The sequence below is a fragment of the Phaenicophaeus curvirostris genome, chromosome 7 (genome assembly GCF_032191515.1).
Source record: "Phaenicophaeus curvirostris isolate KB17595 chromosome 7, BPBGC_Pcur_1.0, whole genome shotgun sequence".
NCBI classification, from domain to species: domain Eukaryota; kingdom Metazoa; phylum Chordata; class Aves; order Cuculiformes; family Cuculidae; genus Phaenicophaeus; species Phaenicophaeus curvirostris.
In genome coordinates this window covers 25062406-25085457 of record NC_091398.1, presented here as the reverse complement: position 1 = coordinate 25085457, position 23052 = coordinate 25062406, and the positions used below count along the sequence as shown (strand labels likewise).

General features: G+C 57.0%; 2 protein-coding genes across 4 annotated transcripts; one reads left to right on the top strand and one right to left on the bottom strand.

Annotated features, from left to right (window-relative positions):
* Nucleotides 1–640: 640 nt before the first annotated feature.
* LOC138722736 (tubulin alpha-5 chain-like) lies at nucleotides 641–4434 on the bottom strand. Its single transcript, XM_069861265.1, has 4 exons — nucleotides 4406–4434; nucleotides 2274–2496; nucleotides 1986–2134; nucleotides 641–1806 (listed from the first exon to the last, which is right to left on the bottom strand). Exons 1-4 carry the CDS (start codon nucleotides 4406–4408, stop codon nucleotides 835–837), a joined length of 1347 nt encoding a protein of 448 aa, XP_069717366.1. The 5' UTR covers nucleotides 4409–4434; the 3' UTR covers nucleotides 641–834.
* Nucleotides 4435–16164: 11730 nt separating this feature from the next.
* On the top strand, nucleotides 16165–22865 carry DNAJB2 (DnaJ heat shock protein family (Hsp40) member B2). 3 transcript variants are annotated; one of them, XM_069861263.1, is made up of 10 exons: nucleotides 17227–17312; nucleotides 18053–18142; nucleotides 19555–19664; nucleotides 20087–20140; nucleotides 20294–20410; nucleotides 20592–20681; nucleotides 20782–20887; nucleotides 21008–21078; nucleotides 21259–21480; nucleotides 22439–22865. In XM_069861263.1, exons 2-10 carry the CDS (start codon nucleotides 18078–18080, stop codon nucleotides 22447–22449), a joined length of 846 nt encoding a protein of 281 aa, XP_069717364.1. In that variant the 5' UTR covers nucleotides 17227–17312; nucleotides 18053–18077; the 3' UTR covers nucleotides 22450–22865. The 3 variants fall into 3 exon arrangements, with proteins under 3 accessions (XP_069717363.1, XP_069717365.1, XP_069717364.1); XM_069861262.1 differs by lacking the exons at nucleotides 17227–17312; nucleotides 22439–22865 and adding an exon at nucleotides 16165–16251 and having other exon boundaries at nucleotides 21259–22432; XM_069861264.1 differs by lacking the exon at nucleotides 22439–22865 and having other exon boundaries at nucleotides 17210–17312; nucleotides 21259–22432.
* The last annotated feature ends 187 nt before the right edge of the window (nucleotides 22866–23052 follow it).

Below are 23052 nucleotides of genomic sequence, written 5' to 3'. Positions count from 1 at the left end.
CTCTGCCGTGTCCCTCTGCAGCAGGGTCCAGATCAGAGATGCAGGATAACCTTTAAGAGAAAAGGAACAGGGCACAATTCCAACTAGTATGTGCTTCTGGCAGCAGAGTCAGGTCTTTCTGAAGACATGGGAAGAAGTCGTCTCTGCAGTGGTATCAGAGCACCAACTCCTGCCCTGGTGCGGCAGCAGGCACTGCTCAGTCTGCACCCAAGGCTCTGGTCACAGGCACGGGGAGCAGCGCCAGCAGCCCTGTGCAGTGACATGAGAGCCTGGCTGTGCTCCAGCGATCGGTGCAACGCAGGGCTGGCTCACACTTTCCCCTTTAGCTGACGCGGGTGCATGCCGGGAGGAGGGCAGGGGAGGACAGCCCCTGTAGGTCAATACAGCTGGAGCATTAGTGGTAAGCAGGGAAAACTAATCTCTGGACCCAGCGTGCTGGATAATGGGTAACAGAAATCTCCCGTTTGCAGCTGGAGCCAGGAGCCAATGTTTGGACCACTGGGCAGGGCAGGGAGAGGGCTCAGCACACAGACAGTGGAGAACATGGGCAGTCATTGTGGAGCCTTGTGCCCAAGGGGATGACAGAGCATCAGCAAATGCAGGCAGGGATGGGGCAGAGGCGCTGCCAGACAGTGGACCTCATGGCCGCGTGCTGGGAGGAAGCAGAGCAGCACCAGCAGCAGAAGAGAAGCACTCACCACACGCCTGACCTGGCAAGAAACTGATACAGGTGAGGGGCCACTAGGAGACATGGAGGCTCTGAAATGGTTTATTGCAAAAGGTTTCTGCAGGTAACACGGAAAAGGAGCGTGGTCCTTTTTGGCAGGGGCTTCTTTACTCCTCGCCCTCCTCTTCGTCCTCATAGGAGTCCAGGCCCACCTCCTCGTAATCCTTCTCCAGAGCAGCCATGTCTTCCCGTGCCTCGGAGAACTCCCCTTCCTCCATGCCCTCACCCACGTACCAGTGCACGAAGGCTCGCTTGGCGTACATCAGGTCGAACTTGTGGTCCAGGCGAGCCCAGGCCTCGGCGATGGCCGTGGTGTTGCTCAGCATGCAGACGGCGCGCTGCACCTTGGCCAGGTCTCCCCCCGGCACCACCGTGGGCGGCTGGTAGTTGATGCCCACCTTGAAGCCCGTGGGACACCAGTCCACAAACTGGATGCTGCGCTTGGTCTTGATGGTGGCGATGGCGGCGTTGACGTCCTTGGGCACCACGTCCCCGCGGTACAGCAGGCAGCAGGCCATGTACTTGCCGTGGCGAGGGTCGCACTTCACCATCTGGTTGGCTGGCTCAAAGCAGGAGTTGGTGATCTCAGCCACTGACAGCTGCTCGTGATAGGCTCTCTCAGCTGAAACTACGGGAGCATAGGTGGCCAGGGGGAAGTGGATGCGAGGGTAGGGCACCAGGTTTGTCTGGAACTCAGTCAGGTCAACATTCAGGGCCCCATCAAACCTCAGCGATGCTGTGATGGATGAGACAACCTGACTGATGAGGCGGTTGAGGTTGGTGTAGGTTGGGCGCTCGATGTCCAAGTTCCTGCGGCAGATGTCATAGATGGCCTCATTGTCCACCATGAAAGCACAGTCTGAATGCTCCAAGGTGCTGTGTGTAGTGAGGATGGAGTTGTAGGGCTCCACAACAGCAGTGGAGACCTGTGGAGCAGGGTAAATGGAGAATTCCAGCTTGGACTTCTTGCCATAATCAACGGAGAGCCGCTCCATCAGCAGGGAGGTGAATCCAGAGCCAGTTCCTCCTCCAAAACTGCGAAATACGAGGAACCCCTGGAGTCCTGTGCACTGGTCAGCCTACAGAGAGAGCCAAGTGAGATTCCCACAAGCAATGACTTTGCTGGAGGAAAGTTTCAAAGTTACTTGTCAGCTGCATATCCCTCCCAGGGCACAGCTGGCCTCATCCCATGCTCACACCTCCAGCAGGATGCTGGAGCCCTGTCCAGGGGGACACGTCCCCCTGTGCAGTCACCTACCAGCTTCCGGATCCTGTCCAGCACTTGGTCGATGATCTCTTTGCCGATGGTGTAGTGCCCGCGGGCATAGTTGTTGGCAGCATCCTCCTTGCCAGTGATCATCTGTTCAGGGTGGAAGAGCTGGCGGTAGACTCCTCCACGAACCTCATCTGGAGAGGTTAGCACAATGTCAGAGATTTGCTACCTGGCCCTGGGGGAAGGCAGCAGGAGCCACCCTAGGGGCTGTCCCTTTGTGGGTTGTTCCCAGAAGTGGTGAACATCATCACTGCCCAACTGAGGTACACTCACCAATCACGGTGGGCTCCAGGTCCACAAAGATGGCCCGCGGGACATGCTTGCCAGCCCCAGTCTCACAGAAGAAAGTGGTGAAGGAGTCATCCCCTCCGCCGATGGTTTTGTCACTGGGCATCTGCCCGTCAGGCTGGATGCCGTGTTCCAGGCAGTACAGCTCCCAGCAGGTGTTGCCCATCTGAACGCCGGCCTGGCCGACATGGATGGAGATGCACTCACGCTGGGGAGAGGGAGGCAGGGTCAGATCTCAGCCAGGGCTGCAAATGCAATCGCTGCAGTGGCTCACGACGCAGGCGGGGCAGCTCAGACCCTCGTTAGCTTGCACAGTTTGCACTGCCCTATAGCCCAGGCGCCTTGTATCCATCCCAGTCTGCTGTCCTGTCCCAGATCAGGTGCTCTGTCTTCCATCCCTGCACTACCCACCTCAGGATGATGGTGACCCATCTGCTGGAGCCAGGGACACCAAATCAGCTCATTCCCTGGAGTGCCCCTGCCCACAGCCCTTGGATACACTCAGTGAACTCCTTCTCCATTGCCTGAACACCTATGTGACTCGAGGGATGGGACCTGCGGCAGCTGGTATGACCCCTGTTGCTATTTCAACTGCAGGCTGAGACGACAGAGCATCACTCTGGGAGCTGAGGAGGTGATGACACTGTGGATGAATGCCCAGCAAGGGGGGGATGTACAGCAGTAAACGGTTGCCATGCTCTGAGGCCCAGCTTCCCTAAATTAGCTCTGGAGGAGGAGGAAGCATGAGCTGCAATTCTTAACAGAACTGAAAGGCTGAGGCGGGAGAGTCCCCGAGGTCAGGGCTTCAAGGGCAGCTTTGGGTCCCTCAGGGGAAGCCAGGCTGTGGTGGGCTCTGCAGCCTCACTCCTCCAGCTGAGACATCCCTGCAGCCCTGTCGACAAGAACGAAAATATCCACTGCCTCAATTCTGCTGTTGCCAAGGGCTCGGATGCGTCATCAGGCTCAACCAAGGTAGAAGAGCATCCAAACCAAACCGGATTTCCAGAGCTATGGGTGCCCGGCTGTGAGTCAGCTGGCAGGCAGCCGGTGGAGCCAGCCATTTTGCACTCAGGAGAACAGCAGCAGTTGCTGTCCGAGGAAGCTGCATGGCTTGCAGCAAGTCCTGGCTCTGTGCATCCAATGTGCTTTTTGTGCTGCATTTCAGAAGCAGCAGTGGCAGCAAGGGATGACAGAAAAATTATCTCTTGATAGCCATGGTGAGAGGTAGAAGTTCATCTCCCCACCTTTCCCAAAGCTGAGGTGCAAGGAGCAGCAAAGTGACACCCCTCTTACACCTCCCAGAAGGTCCATAAAGGTTCTGTAACACAAGGAGCCAACAGTAAGTCCTGTGGAAGCTCCGGGACCCTCAGCAGAAGTGCCCAGCAAACACCGATGCAGCTGCAAGCACCTCTGGATGGCCACAAGGAAGAATAGACAAGAAAAGATTCCTCCCTGGCCAAGGACCTTGCAAAACAGAGCAGAGGGCAGAAGGTTCTGCTGACCACTGTACTTCATCCGCCAACAAGCAGCAGCCAGGACTGGCTTCGTGGGACCCAGTGGTGACAGCATGCGAGGCAGAGCTCCACCGCACCGGCGACACAGCAGTGCTGGTCACCAGCCAGCAGCCTCTGCCTTCTCCATGGCGAGGTCTGGCTCAGGAAAGGCAGGGAGCACGGCCCTGCAAGACACGATGCCCTGACAGCCCTGTGGCTGGGATGCTCAGGAGGTCAAGGTTAGGACTACGGGAGCGGGGCAGCCCGCAGGGTCGCTCACAGCGACAGTCACCCCCCCCAGCCAGAGGTGTCCCCCCGGGACACGGTCAGGAACCGTCGCTATTAAAAGCCAGAGAGGGAGGAGAGGTGAGACACAGCGGGGTCTGGCTGCTGCCTCCCTCGCCTCGCACACGTCGGTGCTAGAAGCTCGCAGCGGCGCAAGGGGATGCTCAGGAGAGGGGAGGCTGCCGGGTGGGAGGCTGGAGGCAGCGGCAGGGCAGGCAGAGCGAGCGCTCCCGGAGCCCCCCGGGAAGCGATGCGGCCGCGGTTCGCTCCGGGTGGGGGGGGTGGGGGGGGCCGCCAGCGCTCCCCCCGCTCCCGGGGCAGCCCGGGGCCGGCACTCACCATGCTGCCGCCGCTGGACCTGCCCTGCCCCTGCTCCTGCCGCAGCTCCGCGCCCCGGCACGGCCCCGCCGCCGCTTATACCGGGGGCGGCACCGGGGCGGGCCGCCCCTCCCGACACGGCTCCGGGCCCGGCTATAAAATCGCGTATTTGCATAGATTTGCGTAGCTGCGGCGGCAGCCGGCGGGGAGCATCCCCCGCTCCCTGCCCCGCACGGTCCCCTCGAGGGGAGGGCACGGGGCTGCTCTGGCTGCGCTTGCCAGCCTGGGCAGGGGGGCAGAGGTGGCACCTTCTTGCTGGGTCTCCTGCTGGTGCGAGGCACCGGCCAAGCAGGAACCGGGGCAGACTTGGGGACTGAAGAGGAAAAAACAAGGAGCTGGGTCGGGTTTTCCCTCCTGGTGGACGGAGGTGCTGATGTGATCCCTGGGGAGCGTGGAGCTGGGTCACTGCCAGCCATCTGAGGCCCCCCGAGGAGCACCGGAGGGAATTTCTGGAGAGAACGTGGGAAGAGGAAATGCTTCAGAGCCAAGCACAAGCTTTCCTGACCTCTTTGCGGATCAGTGAGGAAAAAGCAGGAGAATTCTGTCCTGTCCTTTGTCAAGTCCCTCAAGGACAGGTACTCCCCAGGGCTGTGTCTGAAAGCTCTGCCTGCCAATGGGCTCCTCCTTTGCCAGCCTGGCTCTGTTTTACTGCTGTGGTTCTGATCTGATTTCACAAAGCTTTATGAGATGATCGGTGAGGGGATGGGGAGAGCTTGGACAACCTCAAAGAGGGTGTCTATGCAGTGACTTCATGATCATAGAATCATAGAATCACCAGGTTGGAAAAGACCCCCCAGATCATCTAGTCCATGCCCCTCAGCACCTCGTCCACCCGTCCCTTAAACACCTACAGGGAAGGTGAATCAACCACCTCCCTGGGCAGCCTGTGCCAGTGACCAATGACGCTTTCCATGAAAAATTTTTTCCTAATGTTCAGCCTAAACCTCCCCTGGTGGAGCTTGAGGCCATTCCCTCTAGTTCTGTCCCCTGTCACTTGGGAAAAGAGGCCAGCACCCTGCTCTCCACAACCTCCTTTCAGGTAGTTGTAGAGAGCAATAAGGTCTCCCCTCAGCCTCCTCTTCTCCATGCTAAACAACCCCAGCTCGCTCAGCTGTTCCTGGCTTTGCTGCAGTGAATATACCCATTCTTTCCTCCTCCCTCCAAAATGCTCACTGCATCCACTGTGAGGTCGTGCAGAAACAGCCCTGCCTCTGCCTGAGCCTTGCAGCTTAATGAATTTTCACTGAAAGGTGCTGTCATCTCTCAGATTGCTTTGAAAGCCGAAAGCTGGACCTAAATTATCCACCCACGTAGACGTTTCTTTGTGCCTGAGTCACCTGGAAGGTGTCACCTTCACTGATGAAGATGTATAAAGTGACTGAAAGCAGTGGTACTGCTGTGAAGCCTGTGCTGGTGTCTAAGCAACACATTTTGAGACCTGCAGAAATGGCTGAGCCAAACAATCAGAATGGGTTTAATTAAGCCGATGAGAAGAGGGTTTTTTTTCACAGTGATGCTGCAGGTTGTGAGTGTGGCTGAACTCAGACAGGATGCTGTGGCCACTAGGTAGCTGTGAAAATGCCTAAACTTCTGCCCATAGTATAAATGTCCTTTGAGTCACCTCAGAAATTACTAGATAATGCAGACCATGCTGATGCAACCTGCCTATGAGAGTGAGAGAGTAATTGGTATCACTGAGGCATCAAAATTTGAGCCACAGAAGTTAACTGGTGTGAAAAGAAGTGATGGGATCATCTTTTCCTGTGAAAATCTTTTTCAAAGTGTCACTTCTGACTCGGTGCCACCCAGCACCCTCCTTGCTTTCATGGTGCAAATTAATTCCAAGGCATTTTATAGCACGAACACTTTGCAGCAGCAGCTGGAAGCATGAGCATCAGAGCTAGGCAGCGAGCAGCCTAGAGGCTGGTGGCACCTCAGGGTGTAAAAACATATGAAACTTCTCCAAAAGATGCCTAATCTGTTTATATATTGTTCTGGCTGAGTGTTGAAGGTGAAATGTCCCTAATTCATCATTGCTGCGAAAGCATGCTCACAGCAAAAATAACCATTCAGATGCTGTTCTGTTGAACGAGTAGGGCAGCAACGACTGACAAGGGAGCTGTGAGTCATTCAGAGCTATGCATCTCCATGTACCTCTGATCTGAAAAGCCCAAACAGATGTCTAAGCCTTTCAGAAATGCTTAAGAACAGCTGGCTAAATCCAGGGAGCACCAATGGGCTGCATCTTATCAGTGCCTAACTGCTCAGCAGCCTGCCAGATGCTGGTAGCAGCAGCCTACAAGCACACGGCATGGGCTGAGCTCATCCTGGCTGGAAGAAAATCTGTCCTGAGGTGACCCTTCCCTCACAGAAATGTTACCCACGTGGTGAAGAAGACCCTGCAAATGTTTTTGGACCACATCAGCAATCACAAGGTTGCAAGAGTCGCTCAGGAAACATTTTCACAGCATCATAGAATCCAATTCATCATTGCTTCGAAAGGAGTTGGACTCTGCACCAGCACCCAGAGAGGTACAAAATCAAGCAAGGCAAATTTTAGGCTAGTGAGAAATTCAACCATAGCTTGACAGAAGAATGGTAAAAACAGATTGAGGATATGCCAGGGGCAGAGCCCCACACACTGCAGGGGAGCCCGAACTTGCTGCTGCCCATGGATCTCCTGGGATCAGCTGGCTCTCAGGCAGGTGCCAGCAGGTACAGACACCACTGTCAGCAGAGCCTGCAGTTACCTAAACAAAGCCTCTCAAATAGCTGTGTTCCAGAAATACAAAAAATCTCCCATATCTAAAGGCACCCAGAGCTGAAACTGGGGAGGAGATGACCCCTTCGGAATCCAGGCTGGGACGCCCCACCCACACCTGAGTCTCCACCTCCGTTCACTGTGGAAAGCCCAAACTATTGTTCCCACTTTTCAAATTTCAGCTACACCCAGATGGTTCTAGGCAGAGCAAACAGTGTCACAGGGCAATCTGGGGACATGGCTCTCTTGGGAAGGTAGATGAGACCACAGCTGTGCTTTAGGTTCAGGGAGGAAGCCCAGTGCCATCCGCTTCAGGCCTGGCTGGGAGTAGCACAAACAAGCACCAGATGAAGAAGGGTGCTTCTGGAACAGGAGTCCTGTCCTGGTCTTTAACCTCAGCCAGGAGCTTCCTGAAGAAGTTGCAAGAATGCCTTCTCTGCTTACCCTTCACTCTATCCTCGCACAGTTGCTCTGCCTATAATCCTCTTATCAGCAAGGTTTGGCAGGGAGATGGAGGAGCTGGGGCGTACCTCCAGCCTGTAGGTGCTCTGTGCAGGATTTTTTCCAGTAGTGGCTGTGCTGGGTGATATGGCAGCACTCTGAGCCCAAGAGCACCCAGGCATCAGGGAGCTCCTTCAGCTCACATGAGTCCCAGATCCCTGTGTGGCCAAGCACTGCCTCCTGCTTGGCTGAGGACTCGGGCAGCAAACCCAAATGCTGGGCTGGTAAGCTCTGAGATCCAGCGATGTTCTGCTGCAGGGTGAATCACCATGACAATCTTCTCAAAGCAGAAAGGCAGCACTGTGTTAACACAGGTGAAAAACATTGGCTGAGTCTGTTGAAAGCAAAGGGCTTGACCGCATCTTGCTGATATTGTGAGTTTGAGCAAGTCTGTGTGATGCTGACTGCTCCAGCAGCACAACTCAGCGTTGAGTTTGATTGCTGCAGCAGCTCTAGCATGACAGTGTTAGGGACATACTTTGCCACCCTGAAATATCCTAGCACAGCATGGAGAAGGGCAGAAAATGCTCCCTTTGCAATTCCTTAAGAAAGGACCCCTCCCTTGTGTGGACTGGGTGGAAACGATCCTGAGATGAGAAACAAGGGTGAATGGAGGTCTAGACACCGTAGGCTGCAATGAAAGGCTGAAAGAATGAGGAGTATCTAGAAGACCAAGCGGATACTCAATAAAAGCCTTAAAATATATTTTAGGCAGATGCAAACAGGAAAGGGAATAGGTCATCTGTATGCTCAGGGCAAGAAGATGCAAGTTTAAGGTTTGCTAGCAGGAAGGGTAGGGAAACACAGTTGTCTTGGGGTCAAGGGATCTTCATCAGTGGATATTGTCAACAACCCAAGTGTGGTATTTATTCCAGAAGACCTGCTGGGGTGCAGAACATGGTAGTGATCTAGCAGGCATTCTCTCCGCTGGAGCTGAGCAACAACAGCGTAATTGCTGGTTCAGATAAAATGAAGTCAATTGTGCAACACCTGCTGCGTTGCCCAGAGCGTTTGCCGCTTACAGGAACAATAAAGCTAATTCCAGATCTCACTACAGTCCTAAGCCCTGAATCACAGGGCAGTGGCAAGAGCAGGGAGCCACTCCCAGGGATGCAGGCAGTCCCACACGCATGTCAAGCCCCAACCTGCGAGGCTAAAAGGTACTAGTGGACTAGTTGGAACTAGCTCTTTTTCAGGCACAGCAGTCCCGGGTGAGCAGCCTCCCTAGTTCAAAGTCAGCTTCCCTGGCTGCAGTGTCACTTGCCTTTCTTCACATCCTGGGAAAGGCAGCTACACACCCATGGGAGCAACATAAAACCGCAGCTGACTTACTGAAGAGGGTTCTGAGCATGCCTGGTGTGAACAAACTGCCTCCAGGCAGATGATGGAGGGGCTGAGGCTGCTCAGGTGCCCCTGTGCTTGCAGGGGATGCTGGTGCAGCACTGGTGGGCTGTGTGGAGGAGCCGGTGCTGCTTTTCTTTATCCCAGCATCTCTCAGAGCTGGCGGTGGCACAACCCGTGTAGAAATAGCTGGAAGCTGAATTGAGGTGAACTCGGCATGGCTGGGTGATGGTGGGAGCTCCTGGAGGGGTACGGGTTACCCTGTCAGGCTGGAGGATCTCTGCACACCCCAGGCAGGACTGTCGGGATGGTGATGAGTTGGTCTCCATCCCTTCCCCTTTAGGCCTTCCTGTCTTGCAAGTTCTTAGGAATTGCAACAAAGCTGTGGTCAGCTCTGTTGCAACAGCGCCGAGCGTGCTTGTGTGAGCTGGCAGCGATGGGGCAACAGGCAGCAATCGCTTTCCCCACTCCCAGGAGCACACGCCTCATCTGCAGGACTGCGGCTGAGCCCCCAGACCCCGGCCGCAGAGGGGACAAGGCAGATGCACCCACCCCTTCAAGGTAGATAAACATCTGCCAAGTGGTCAAGTCCAACATCCCTTAGGAAAGAAAATAATTCCTAGTGCAGGAGCACCTTGCCAGCAGCTCTTCTCTGGCCTGGTTTTTGGGGAGCAGCTGAATCTCTGATGAGTGGACAGATTTGTGTGAGGGGGGATGTTGTATGAGGAAGTGGGTTGTATATCATGCAAAGAGCTTGCCAGCCCGAGGGCATGCTGAGAGCAGAACTGGGCCTGGAGAAAATAGCCTGGAGTCTCCGGGATTGCCATAGAGTCGCTAAGCAGAAAGGAGGTGTTGGCAGCTGGCCAGGTACTGGTGGATGTCAGAGGGAAAATCGGTTAACGAGATAAAAGATGCATTTAATAACCCAGCCGGGCAATGACACCCAGGGTGCTCCTGCCCAGAGCTGTTTGTGTGCGGAGAGAGCGTGGTATGTGAAATCAGGGCTGGGCTCCCTGCTCCTCCCGGATCCCCAGGCTCTGTGAGCTGGTGGCCTTGGGTCACTGAGCTGAGACCTTGAGTTCAATGGCCATCTGAGGATGCCTGTGTCACATACATCCCCGCGATCGCCCCAGCAGAGTTAACTCTGATGCTGAGGGGCTGTGCATGTAAAACAACAGCTGGTCTGCTGGATTTCCCTGTTGTAAGGACTTGGGAGCCCTGGCTTGCTGAGGTCCCATCCCTCCCTGTTAGGATGAACCATCCTCAAGAATAGCCTAGCCAGAGGAATCAGAAGGTGGGGTAAAACCACTGCTCTCCATCTGATGATGTGGAAAATCCACCTTGACAAACAAGCCTGATTTCATCCCTTGAGATGACAGGTCTGGCTGCTCAGGGGAACCGCAGAGATATAATCTGCTTACCACGGCAAGGGTGTCCAAGGCTGCACCACAGGAGCCAGTAGCAGTGTTGGTCTGATCTGGTGCCTTGGTGAGGCAGCCTGGGGTACCCAAGCGCTGATTTGTGAGGGTGAATCATCAGCAAAGGGCTGCTAGGCTTCTGCAGGATTCCTCCAGGCACCAGCAGCTTCCGCACTTTAGCCAATGGCCTTGAAATGAATCCCAAATTGCTACTGATGAAGTGTGGTGGTGACAAGTGAATTTGCAGAGTAATAAGTGACAAGACTGCCCTTTCCTCCTAAGTCACAAATGACTTTGCATTTCTCTGTAGTAAAGCAAATTTTGCTGCATTAAAGCAAATTTTGCTCCAATGGGGCCTTTTCATCTGGCAATTCTAAACCACCTCTACAAGTTAACTGCCCCCTTCACTTCCCTGCCAAGCTTAATGTTATCTCTAGTTTTTCTTAGTAAACATCTCTTATCATTACCATTCCTGGGAGTTCCTACTACAAAGGTTCCAGCAGTGTATCTCCTGGCTAACAAGCTCACCTTTGCTATCTATGCATCTGGTGTGTCCTTAGCAATACAGGAATATAAATTGACTGGCTTGGCATGCCGAGGTACATATCCTAGGACAACATAAAAAGTACATCTGGAAAGACCTTCGGAAGGAGCTATGAGCCTCATTCTTCTGTGGGCATGGAGAACAGATTATTCCATCCCACTTTGCAGCAATATTGTGGTTTATGCAAATGCTGCTATCATTATCTCCTGCCGGGTTCCAAGTAAGGATTTCATGCCAGCGGTACTGATCTGGATCAGATGTGCAATCTTGCTGAAAAGTGATGACAAGTTTGCATAGCAATACCTGCTTTCCCTGTGGCAATGCTGGTCAGTATTACATGCATTTTAAAATCTTTTTCTTCTGACAGAATCCAGATTAAGCATTTTGTTATTTTTTTCTAGTATTATCAGTAATCTAGAGTTATCTGGGCCAGTTCGTTCATTTTCTTAATGATTGGAGTGACTTCTGTCCTTCAGACCTTTGAAATTACCCTGGTTTTCCTACCTCTGTCCAAAATTACCATTACTGGCTCAGTAAGACCCTCAGGTCCACTCATACTCTCAGTGTGGGCTTGATGAACCAAAAATGTAAGTTTTAGGAGGTGGTGCTTTACATACTGGTATGTTACAAATGGCATCAAAATTATAGCCTTCTGCATTGCATCTGCAACATCACACTGGTTTTTGGGCCTGTGCTATGGAAAACAGCAGAAGGCTGCTTACTGGCATCTTTTTGTGCTTTTTATTGTTTTCCTCTTATACAAATACATTCAGCCCATCTGTTTTTTTATTTTACCCTGCTTGGCTTGGTTTTTGTCTCTGAGCCACGTCTAGCACAAAGGCGATGGGCCAAGACTGGGCATGTGGCTGGAGGGCATCGTGAGGACCACACAGCCGGTACCCCCAAACCTACCAGGCACTGCAGGAAATCCCAGCCAAGCCAGTTGGATACAAGGGTCTTGGTGCTTGGGAATGTGTGGGCATGAGTGCCTTGGTGTGCATGAGCGAATCCATGTTTTGCTTTGCAATGAAATCTCTTCCTGTTCTGTGCCAGCTGCGGCTTCTGCTCCCTTCCATGGCTGAAGGGCTCCCTGGTACTTGGAGGGAGTGTGTGTGTTGTATCAGTCTTTTCACCCCTAATCTCCCTTCCTTCTGAAGTCAGATCCAGCTCACACAGCCCCCAGCCTCACTGGCAGCTGGGTGTGGGGTGCCCGGCCCCCAGGCATCACAGGTCCCAACCATGTGCTGGGGATGGGCTTGAAGCCCCATGCTGCAGTGAAGCTCAGCTGCTGCCTGGGCTTGTGTATGTTGTAAATAACCGGTTTAATCATGGACTTTTGCCACCTCCACCAGCCTCTGATTCTGTTGATTTAAAATCTGCAAGCACCTCAGTTTTGTTTGGGACAGCAGCTTCAGAATCAGCGCAGTCGAGAACTTCTGTGGGGCCGTGCCTGGGACACACAGCCTGTGCCTAGCAGATCGCTTAATCCATCCCAAAGTCATTGCCCTGCTTGAACGAAAGTCACCCTGACTTTGCTGTTTCTCACTTCTCTGTCCTGCCACACTGACTAAAAATAAATGAATGAAATTGCCTTGCTGGGTACTCCCCAGCTCCTGGAAGGTACAATCTCAGAAAAGCCAGCTAGGATAAGAACAGAGGGGCAGGCATTGAGAGTGTGGCCATTGAAACAAATATGAGCATCAAAAACACAGGGTGTGGAGAAATTGGCTGTGGAGGGACGCCAGGGAAGCTGGGCAGGGCTGTTTAGATGAGGCGGCAGGGCTGGGGGTAAAAGAACGAATGTGGATTTTTAAAATGGATATCCCTCTCAAGTGAGCAGTGGACATGTAACTTGCTGATCACATCACTTTATAGCTCAAAAATCAAGAAGAATATGATTTTGCAGTACATAATTGCTGGTTTTGAGGAGGCTGTGAAAGGGTTTGTGTTCTCCTGAGGAAATCAAAAACTGAAGTGTTATGCAGCTCTGAAAAAAAGTGTTGCTCTTAATATGTGGTTTGAATAATAATATAGCACGAGTTTATGATGCAATTCAGTTGGCTTCCTAGGAGATCAGGTAAAAAAAAATAAAATTGGTCCTTTGGGGTCGTGCTTCACTCACATGAAAAATCTTTTCTCAGAAAGCCCCAAGAACATTTCATGAGCATTTTTGTGACCCTTGAGAGCTAAAAACAGGATCACAACACAGCAATCCCCAGGATTTGTAAAGAAATGGGGACTTTCTTGAGACATGCTCAAGATGCTTGTGCTGGTTCGAAGCCAGCGTGAGCCAGGCTGGCAGGTAGTTGCACCGGGAGTGCGGGCAGACTTGGGAGAAGGCAGAGTGCTGTGGTTGAAGGCCTGAACCATATGAGGCACCAGTGGGCAATGGGCTGCCTCTTTTGGCTACTGAGAGGTGGCTGGCTCTGCTGGTTTGACCGCAGGAGTCATTGTGGCAGCTCTGGGGTGAGGTGTGCTTGGCGCAGCATCCTCTCTCTGACACATTCTGATCTCATGGGTGAGGGGCACACATGCTGTGATGGCAGCAGCGATGTGGTCCCTTGGTTCCAGAGTCCCGGACAGCATGTGGGTTCCTCTCCTTTCATAGCACAGAGATCTCCCAGTCGCGTGGGCACAGAGGAGGCTGAGACCTGACAGCTCTGAGGCCTCCCTGTCGCCTCGTCAGCTTCAAAAGCCAGGGAAAGAAAAAGGGAGGTGCTGAGACACTTCTGGGTCCTAGAATCATAGAATCACCAGGTTGGAAAAGACCCACCAGATCATTGAGTTCAACCATTCCTATCAATCACTAAACCATGCCCCTCAGCACCTCATCCACCCGTCCCTTAAACACCTCCAGGGAAGGTGACTCAACCACCTCCCTGGGCAGCCTGTTCCAGTGACCAACGACCCTTTCCATGAAAAATGTTTTCCTAATGTCCAGCCTAAACCTCCCCTGGCGGAGCTTGAGGCCATTCCCTCTAGTCCTGTCCCCAGTCACTTGGGAGAAGAGGCCAGCACCCTCTTCTCTACAACCTCCTTTCAGGTAGTTGTAGAGAGCAATAAGGTCTCCCCTCAGCCTCCTCTTCTCCAGGCTAAACAACCCCAGCTCTCTCAGCCACTCCTCATAAGGCCTGTTCTCCAGCGCCTTCACCAGCTTCGTTGCTCATGTCTGGACTCGCTCCAGAGCCTCAACATCCTTCTTGTGGTGAGGGGCCCAGAACTGAACACAGGATTTGAGGTGCAGTCTCACCAGTGCCGAGTACAAAGGGAGAATGGAGAGACCTGCTGGCCAGAGACTTGCTGGCCACGTCATTTCTGATACAAGCCAAGATGCCATTGGCCTTCTTGGCCACCTGGGCACACTGCCGGCTCATGCTCAGCTACTGTCAACCAACATCCCCAGGTCTTTCTCCTCCAGGCAGCTTTCCAGGCAGACTTCTCCTAGTCTGTAGCTGCACAGGGTTGTTGTGCCTCAGGTGCAGGACCCGGCATTTGGCCTTGTTAAACCTCATGCCATCGGTCTCAGCCCAGCAGTCCAGCCTGTTCAGATCCCTTTGCAGAGCCTCCCTACCCTCCAGCAGATCCACGCTTCCACCCAGCTTAGTATCGTCCACAAACTCGCTAAGGGTGCACTCAATGCCTTCATCCAGGTCATTGATAAAGACATCGAACAGGGCTGGACCCAGCACTGAGCCCTGGGGACAACACTTGTAACTGGCCTCTATTTGACGGCATCTCCTCGGCTCCTCAGCCAGCAGGACGGGGTCCCTGTGAGGCAGCCTGTGGCTCCATCTAGTGCCTACGCCAGCCTGGTCTGGGCCAGACGGGCCCCCAGTGCTGGGCAGATGGGTGAGATCAGAGCCCTTGCTGAGGGCACCCTGGTGGGGGGCAGCCACCCCGCCGAGCCCATCTCTGCTCTGGGATGAGCAGGCACAGGAGAGCAGCGCTGCACCAGCATCCAGGGGAAAAAAAACACCCAACAATCGGGAATACTTTGAAGAGTCACTCAAGGAAGTACCCAAGCAGTGTCTGAGGGCAGGGATGAGTCTCTCATCTCTTGGAGAGGTGATGCTCCTTGTCACAGGAGATGCTCTTGGTGTTTTGCCAGTCCCAGTGCTCACCCAGGTCCCGTGCTCATTGTTGAGAGGAGGTCTTCTCAGGATCGGCTGTCCCAAAAGCTGTCCTTGGGGATGGTTGGGAATGGCCTGTCTCACGCAGGCCTCCCCAGCCTGCGGGGTGAAGCAGCACTGGGAATGTTTACCAGGCTTCCCAGCCAGGGATTCCCAGGAGGTGAGGAACATATTCCAGCTGCAGTGCAGGGACTGTAGGGGCCAAAAGGCTCCAGCTCCCTCCAGCTCCCATCCAGACAGCAAGAGGGAAGAGTACGGTCTCTACAGCTGGGGTGGGTACATGGGTGCAGGTGAGCAGCGAGTCTGCCCATGGCTCCGAGGATGGGTGAGCACCGCTCAGAAATGGTGCGGCCGGCAGGACCAGGGAAGTGATTCCCCTCCTGTACTCGGCGCTGGTGAGGCTGCACCTCGAATATTGTGCTCAGTTTTGGGCCCCTCGTTACAAGAAAGACATTGAGGTTACCGGGCATGTCCAGAGAAGATCAATGAAGTTAGTGAAGGGGCTGGAGAACAAGCTTTACAAGGAGCAGCAGAGGGAGCTGGGGTTGTTTAAGAAGAGGAGAAGAGGCTGAGGGGAGAACTTATTGCTTTCTACAACTACCTGAAAAGAGGTTGCGGAGTTTGGTGTTGGTGTCTTCTCCCGAGTGATAGGACAAGCGTGAACGCCCTCAGGCTGCATCAGGGGAAGTTTAGATTGGATGTTCACAGAAAGGTTATCAAGCGCTGGCAGAGGCTGCCCGGGGAGGTGGTTGAGTCCCCATCCCCGCAGGTTTTTAAAAGGGAGGTAGATAAGGTGCTTGGGGACATGACTTAGTAGTGAACAGGTACGGTTGGAGTTGATGATCCCAACGGTCTTTTCCAGCCTAACGCTCCTCGGGTTGTGCGAGAGCAGCCCCCCCGCGGCAGCTGCTCGGGCCGGGACCTGGGCGCAGAGGCGCGTGTCGAAGCCGCTGGCGCGGGGCTGTCCCCGAGCCCCGGGGCTGCCCTCGGTCCGGCCGCCCCGTCCGTGCTCGCGGCCGAAGCGCTGAGTCACGGCGGGCGGCGCTCCCGACGGCCCCTCCCGCGGGGCGGCCCCGGCGCCCGAGCCCGCAGCACCGGGGCCGCCGAGACAGGTCAGAGCCCATCCCCCCCGCCTGGGCTGCCCTGCCGGGCCGAGCGAACCGGGAGCCACGGGAACCGGGATGGGGAGGGGATAGGAACGGGGACCGGGATGGGGTGGGGATAGGAACTGGAACTGGGATGGGGTGGCGGTGAAGGCGGGGAAGGGGACGGGGTTTGCGTTGAGGGTGAGGACAGGGATGGAGACTGCGATGGGGACGGAGATTGGGATGGAGATGGGGATTAGGACGGGGATTGGATTGGTACGGGGTAAAAACAGGGGCGGGGATTGTGATGGGAATGGGATGAGGATGGAGACAGGGAGGGGGACGGGGTCTGGGATAGGGATGGAAGTGGGAGGATTGGGAGGGAGATCGGGATTAGGATGGGGAGTGGGATGGAGGTGGGGATTAGGATGGGGATTGAGACAGAGGTGGGGATTAGGATGGGGACTGAGGTGGAGATGGGGATTAGGACAGGGATTGAGATGGAGGTGGGGATTAGGATGGGGATTGGGATGGAGGCAGAGATTAGGATGGGGATTGAGACAGAGGTGGGGATTAGGACAAGGGCTGGCACGGAGGTGGGGATTAGGACGGGGGTTGGGGTGGAGGTTGGATTTACGATGGGGATTGGGATGGAGGTGGGGATTAGGACAGGGACTGAGATGGAGGTGGGGATTAGGACAGGGACTGAGATGGAGGTGGGGATTAGGCCGGGGGCTGGGGTGGAGGTGGGGATTAGGGCGAGGACCGGTGCGGGGACAGGAACCGGGACGAGCGCGGAGACGGGGAGGAGGGCGGGTATGGGGTGGGGATAAGGAGGGTGACGATGGGGAAGGGGCTGGGCCCCGCGCTCAATCCCGCCTCCTCGCGGCGTCACGAGCCTGAGCGGCGAGCGCGTGACGTGCCGGGGCGCGTGGCCGCCGTTGGCCGCAGCCGCCGCTCGTCTCCCGGCGGGTCCCGCCTCCGAGCCCCGGCGGCCCGGGTTGGGGGGCGGGGGGGGGGGGGAGGAGGAGGAGGCCGCGCGACGCCGGACACCGGACGGCACCGAAGGGCCCCGGGGCGGGCGGCAGGTGGGCACCGGGCGGGGAGAGCCGGTCCGGTCCCCTCCCGTGCTACTCCCCCCCCCCCCCCGCTAGGCCGGTGGCCTAGATGCGCTGCCGGTAGCCCGGGGGGGCGGGGACACGGAAACTTCCAGCCGCAGCGCCGTGTTTACAGGCGGCTCGGGGTGGCCCCACCGCGCTCCCGGCGCCGAGCTGGGGCGGGATTGAGAGAGAGACAGAGGGAGGGAGAGAGAGGAGGCGGCGTCCCCTCCGCTGCCCCGGCCCGCTTGGAGTGTCCCGGGGTGCCCGGGGGCGGGAGGGTCCCCGCTGAGCCCTTAATCCGCTCCAGCCGCTAAGCACCTTACCGGGCTGCCCCTGTCCCGGAGCGGGGCCGCGGCCAGGGTCCGTGTCCCTTGCTGGGACGGGCTGGGGGGGCGCTGGCACAGGTTGCCCAGGGAAGCTGTGGCTGCCGCATCCCTGGAGGTGCGCAGGGCCGGGCTGGATGGGGCTCTGAGCAGTCTGATCCTTGGGGAGGTGTCCCTGCCCGTGGCCAGGGGGGTTGGAACTGGATGATCTTTAAGGTCCCTTCCAACCCAAACCGCTCTCTGGTTCCATGGCAGCAAGGGGACCCCCCTGGGGCCACACACGCATCCAGGCGGCTGCAGTGCGGGCAGGCTGATGGCTGCACTGGCTCTCAGGGGACCCGTGGGGTGCTCATGGCGCTTTGGAGGGCAGGGCAGCCCCCATGACATTACTTTCTGCCCCCTCAGTGACTTGGCGGGACGGACGCGCGTCATGGTGGACTACTACGAAGCACTGGGGGTGAGCCGCAATGCCACCGCTGAGGACATCAAGAAGGCGTAAGTAGGAGCATCCCTGTCTCCCGGGCAGAGCAGACTGAGCCACCCCTGCCCCAGTGCCACTGTACCAGAGGCTGGGGCTCCCTGTGGGGCTACTGGGGACAGAGCTGAGCTCCAGAGGTGACAATCCAGCCTTTGTTTCCTTTGTGCAGAGGCCAGAGCGGGGCTGGGCTTTGCTGCCACACAAAAGCATCTTTTGGTGGGGTTTGCACCCATTGTCCTAGTTCTCAGCCTGGGTCTGGTGATGGAGGCAGGAGGTGCGTCCTGCTAATGTTTGGAATCATCCCCGCTCTCTGCCAGGGAATGTGATGGTGGCAGAGGGCTGGGGCACGGGGGCTTTGCTGGTGTCAGGGTGCAGGGACTGGAACTCGCAGGGAGAGGAGCAGCATGTCCCTCGGCACAGGGGCGACCAGGCCCTGTTGGCAGGTCGCATGCTGTGCCCCAGGTGCTGCAGGGAGCCCTGCGGGTGGACGGAGCCTCCTGAAGCTCCTGCCTGGCCACCTGCCAAGGTCTTGCTGCTCCCACGGGGGGGAGAGGCATCAGCCAGGGGGAATAGGTGTGACTGGTGGCTTCCCTGGGGGATGCAAAAGCCCCTGCTGGGGGAGATTCCTAAGAGTGGGTGAGAGAAGCTGGGCAGGCTGGGTTAACCCCAGCTAGCTACAGGCAGGGGGAAAGAGCTGCTTGGCCTCACCTGGCCCCAGGAGTCTCCAAGTGACCGCTGGTCCCTGCACACCCAAAAAGGCCCAGGAAGGCCTCAGAGCAAACCTGGTGAGGGGCCTGGAGAACAAGTCTTATGAGAAGCGGCTGAGTGACCTGGGATTGTTTAGCCTGGAGAAGAAGAGGCTGAGGGGAGACCTCATTGCTCTCTACAATTACCTGAAAGGAGGTTGTGGAGAAGAGGGTGCTGGCCTCTTCTCCCAAGTGATAGGGGACAGGACAAGAGGGAATGGCCTCAAGCTCTGCCAGGGGAGGTTCAGGCTGGACATTTGGAAAAAATTTTTCACAGAAAGGGTCATTGAGCACTGGCAGAGGCTGCCCAGGGAGGTGGTTGAGTCACCTACCCTGGAGGTGTTTAAGGGATGGGTGGATGAGGTGCTGAGGGTCATGGTTTAGTGTTTGATAGGAATGGTTGGACTCGATGACCCAGTGGGTCTTTTCCAACCTGATGATTCTATGATTCTATCCGGAGCTGCTGCCGAGGTCCCCTGGAGCAGGCACAGACTGCGCTGCTAGGGTCATACTGCAAATGTTTGCTCAGGAAGTGAACCAGCCCAGAAAGCTCCTGTTTGATGCCTGAGGCTGTAGGGCACTGGGTGAAGTGGGCTCAGGGTGCACAGGTCAGAGGGGTCCCTGGCACAGGAGACCCCACCACCCAAGGGCTGCTGCGTTCCCATCATTGCCTATTTGTGCAGGTACAGGAAGGCTGCGCTGAAATGGCACCCGGATAAAAACCCAGACAACAAGGAGTACGCTGAGCAGAGGTTCAAAGAGATCGCCGAAGCATACGAAGTGCTGTCAGACAGTAAGAGGCCACTGTGTTGTCTCACATTTCCCCACTGCCATTGGGGCTGCTTACCATGGGGTGTCCTGCTGCTGAGCTCACCCAGGTGGCACCCCTGAATGTCCCCAGGAGGTAGTGGGTCCATCCAGGTTTACCAAGCTTGTGGGACTTGGTTCCCTCCCCACACATCCCCTCAAACGGCTCTTGGGAAAGATGCTAGTCACCTCAGAAGGGCCAAGGCTTGCGCATTCTCATCTGATGCTCCAGTTTGGGTTTGGGAGTGGTGCTGGCACAGTGGGGGTTCACGCTGCCCGCTTTCTCCTGCGCCCTGCTGTTCTACACCTCCATTGGGCAGGGGAAGCATTGGTGCTCCTGCCTGGGCCTCTGATCGCAGCCCTGCACTGGCAGCTGGCTTCCCTGCAGCTGCTTTCTTCTCCTTTCAGAACAGAAACGTGATGTCTACGACCGTTACGGCAAAGATGGACTCATGGGTGCAGGTGAGTGGGCAAGCAGGGCCGTCAGGAGGCTAGTGCAGCTTTGGATATGGCCCTACCTGAACACCTACGAGTCTGCATCCTCTGGAGCTCCCTGCCCTTTGGGGCGTTCCAGCCTGTGGCTCCACTTAACTCTGAGTATCATCCCTCTGGCAGGACCAGGAGGCTCCAGGGCTGATGCCGGGCCCCCCGAATTCACCTTCACCTTCCGCAGCGCTCACGACGTCTTCCGGGAGTTCTTTGGCGGGCGAGACCCCTTCAGCGATTTCTTTGGTGTGTGCGGGGTGGGGGGTGCCAGGGGCTGGCTCTGGAGCACCTCTCTGGCTCTGAACAGCCTCTGGGCTCCGGGACAGGCGCACAGGTGGCCCTGGAGGAGGAGTCTTTGTGGCAGTGCCCTGCTCCTGGCTCACCAAGCTGCAGGGACAATGCTGAAGGTGAGGGCTCTGCCTTCCAGATGAGATGGGGCCCTTCTCTGAGCTGCGAGGACCTGGCTCCCGGCACCGTGGGGGAGGCCACTTCTTTTCCCCCTTCCCAGGATCCTCAGGTAGGGGATGCCGCAGCCCCTGCTGGGTGAGGGTCACCATATTCCCCTGCCCTCTTCATGCCCCACACCCTCGCACCAACCTTGCTGCTCCCTTCTCCAGATTTCTTCACCTCGTCCTTCAGCTCTGGCGCTGATGCAGGGCTGGGCTTCCGCTCCGTCTCCACTTCCACCACTTTTGTTAACGGCAAGCGCATCACCACCAAGCGGTGAGGGCAGTGGTGGCCCACCTTGCCCCTGGGGACTCCCCTCATCGGCAGGCCTCGGACCCTGCAGCGATGCTCTCAGCTGCCTGGCTGATCGCTGTCCGTCTGTCTGTCTGTCTGCAGGATTATTGAGAACGGGCGGGAACGAGTGGAAGTGGAGGAGGATGGGGAGCTGAAGTCGATCCACATTGATGGTGAGAAGTGGCACTACAGACCAACTTGTTGGGGACTAGCAGTGCCACATGCCAGCACCCTTTTCTTTTGGGGACCCCTTTCCTCCTTTGGGGTGGCCAAGGGGTGCTGCATTCAGCCATCTGCCAGCTCTGGGAAGCTGGAGCAGATGTGATGCCTGTCCCCTGCCCCTGTCCCCGCAGGCGTCCCTGACGATATGGCCCTGGGGCTGGAGCTGAGCCGTCGAGAGCAGCAAGCGTTCCCCAGCCCGCGCCCCCGCTCGCCACCGCCGTCCGCTCCACACAGGCCCTCGAGCTCCTCACCCGTCTGCCTCTACACGGACAGCGAGGATGAGGATGAGGACTTGCAGCTGGCCATGGCTTACAGCCTCTCCGAGATGGAGGCCGCGGGGCACCACCGAGCAGGTGGGCACAGCCCCAGCGCCCCGCCAGCCCCGGGGGGCAGCAGCGGCACCCCTTCCTCTGCCCGCAGGGCCCACGGTCCACGAGGGGGGCTGGAGCGGGAGCTGCTGGGGGCCGGCAGCCCCGGCGCAGTGGGGCAGGAACCTGCCCCCAAATCGAAGCAGTGGCACTGCCCCCTGCTCTGAGCAGGTTGAAGTTGTGACTTCCCCAGAGGGCAGGGGGAGGAAAGTGTGGCTGAGGGCTCACTGCCTGGGGCTTGGCTCTTGCCTCCTCCAGCTGGGGAGGGGGTCTCTCTCGCCCTGCCTCCTTGCTGCTGCTCAGGTGGGTGGGCATCTGGGGGGGACCCCGGTGTGTGGGGGCTGCTGGGGTTTGGGGTTGTGACTGGAAGTAGGGCCCTTGGTGAGGTCCCAGGAAGAGGGGCAGCTCCCTGTGCTGCCTCCCGGGGTGCGGGGTACATACAGGCGCTGCCTGCTGCTCTCCCCCACTGCCCTACAGCCAGGCAGGGGCTGCAGACGGTGCCTCCCTGGCTGCTGCCTGCCCCTGCCCAGGCTGGGGGCCCTGGGTCGGGCTCTCCCTCCTTGCAAAGAGGGGTGTGTGCATGGGATCTGCTTGGTGCCTTGTGTCTGTCTTTCCCTTCCGTATGCTGTTGTCCCTGCCTGAACCCCCTCCTCCTCTTTCTCTGTCCTCTGTCCTCTGACCCTGCCTGGTCACCCCCTTCCCCGTGCCTTGGCCTGGGGGCACTGTCCCTCCCTGCTTCCTGCACCAACAAGTGACTCTCAGTGATGCTCGCAGGCGTTCCCCCCCCCTCACCACTGCCCACAGTCCTGCCTTGGCTCTCCTCCTCCTCCTCCTCCTCCTCATCCTGGGACCTTCCTGCCTCACTCTCTGCCTCTCACCAGCCCTGGACCGAGGAGGGTTTCACGGGTGCTGTTGTGTCCCCCCCCTCCGCTTGTCTCCTCAGGTGTGTTCTGAGGCTGCTGTGCCCAGGGACCGCGCACGCCCGCTCACCCATGGAGGCTGTCCCAGCCAGGACTCCGCTTTGTCCCTGCACGGCCACCCCCCGCCACCCCCTTCCCCCAGCACCCTCTGGCTCCGTGGGACGTGGCAAGGGGGTGGGTGGGACAGGGCTTATGGCTGAGCAATAACCTGGGGGCTGGGCGGGTGCTCAGAGGGAGATGCCCCGGACGTCAGGAGGTGGTGGTGGGGGCTGGAGGGGAGGGGGTTGCTGTAGATTAGGCTGCTGGGGGGTGCTGGTAGGAGGCAGTGAAGGGCAGCAAGGCTGGGCTCAGCCAGCAGGGCTGGGCTCTGCCCCCTCCTCGCTGCAGCCCGCCCCCTCCCCAACCCCATTCTGCTGACAGCTATCAATAAACCTGTTTGCAGTAGCTGCAGCCTGGCAGTTGTCTTGGGGCCGGGGGCTGCAGGGTAACCCCTTCTCTGATTAAGGGGGTGGGATGGTCTCTGCGACGCTGGTTGGCTGCGCTCCTGCAGGGATGGTGAGGGAGCTGGGGGGCTCCCTATCCAGCATCCCCCTATCACCCCTAGTGGACACATACACAGTCAGAGGCCAGACCTGGC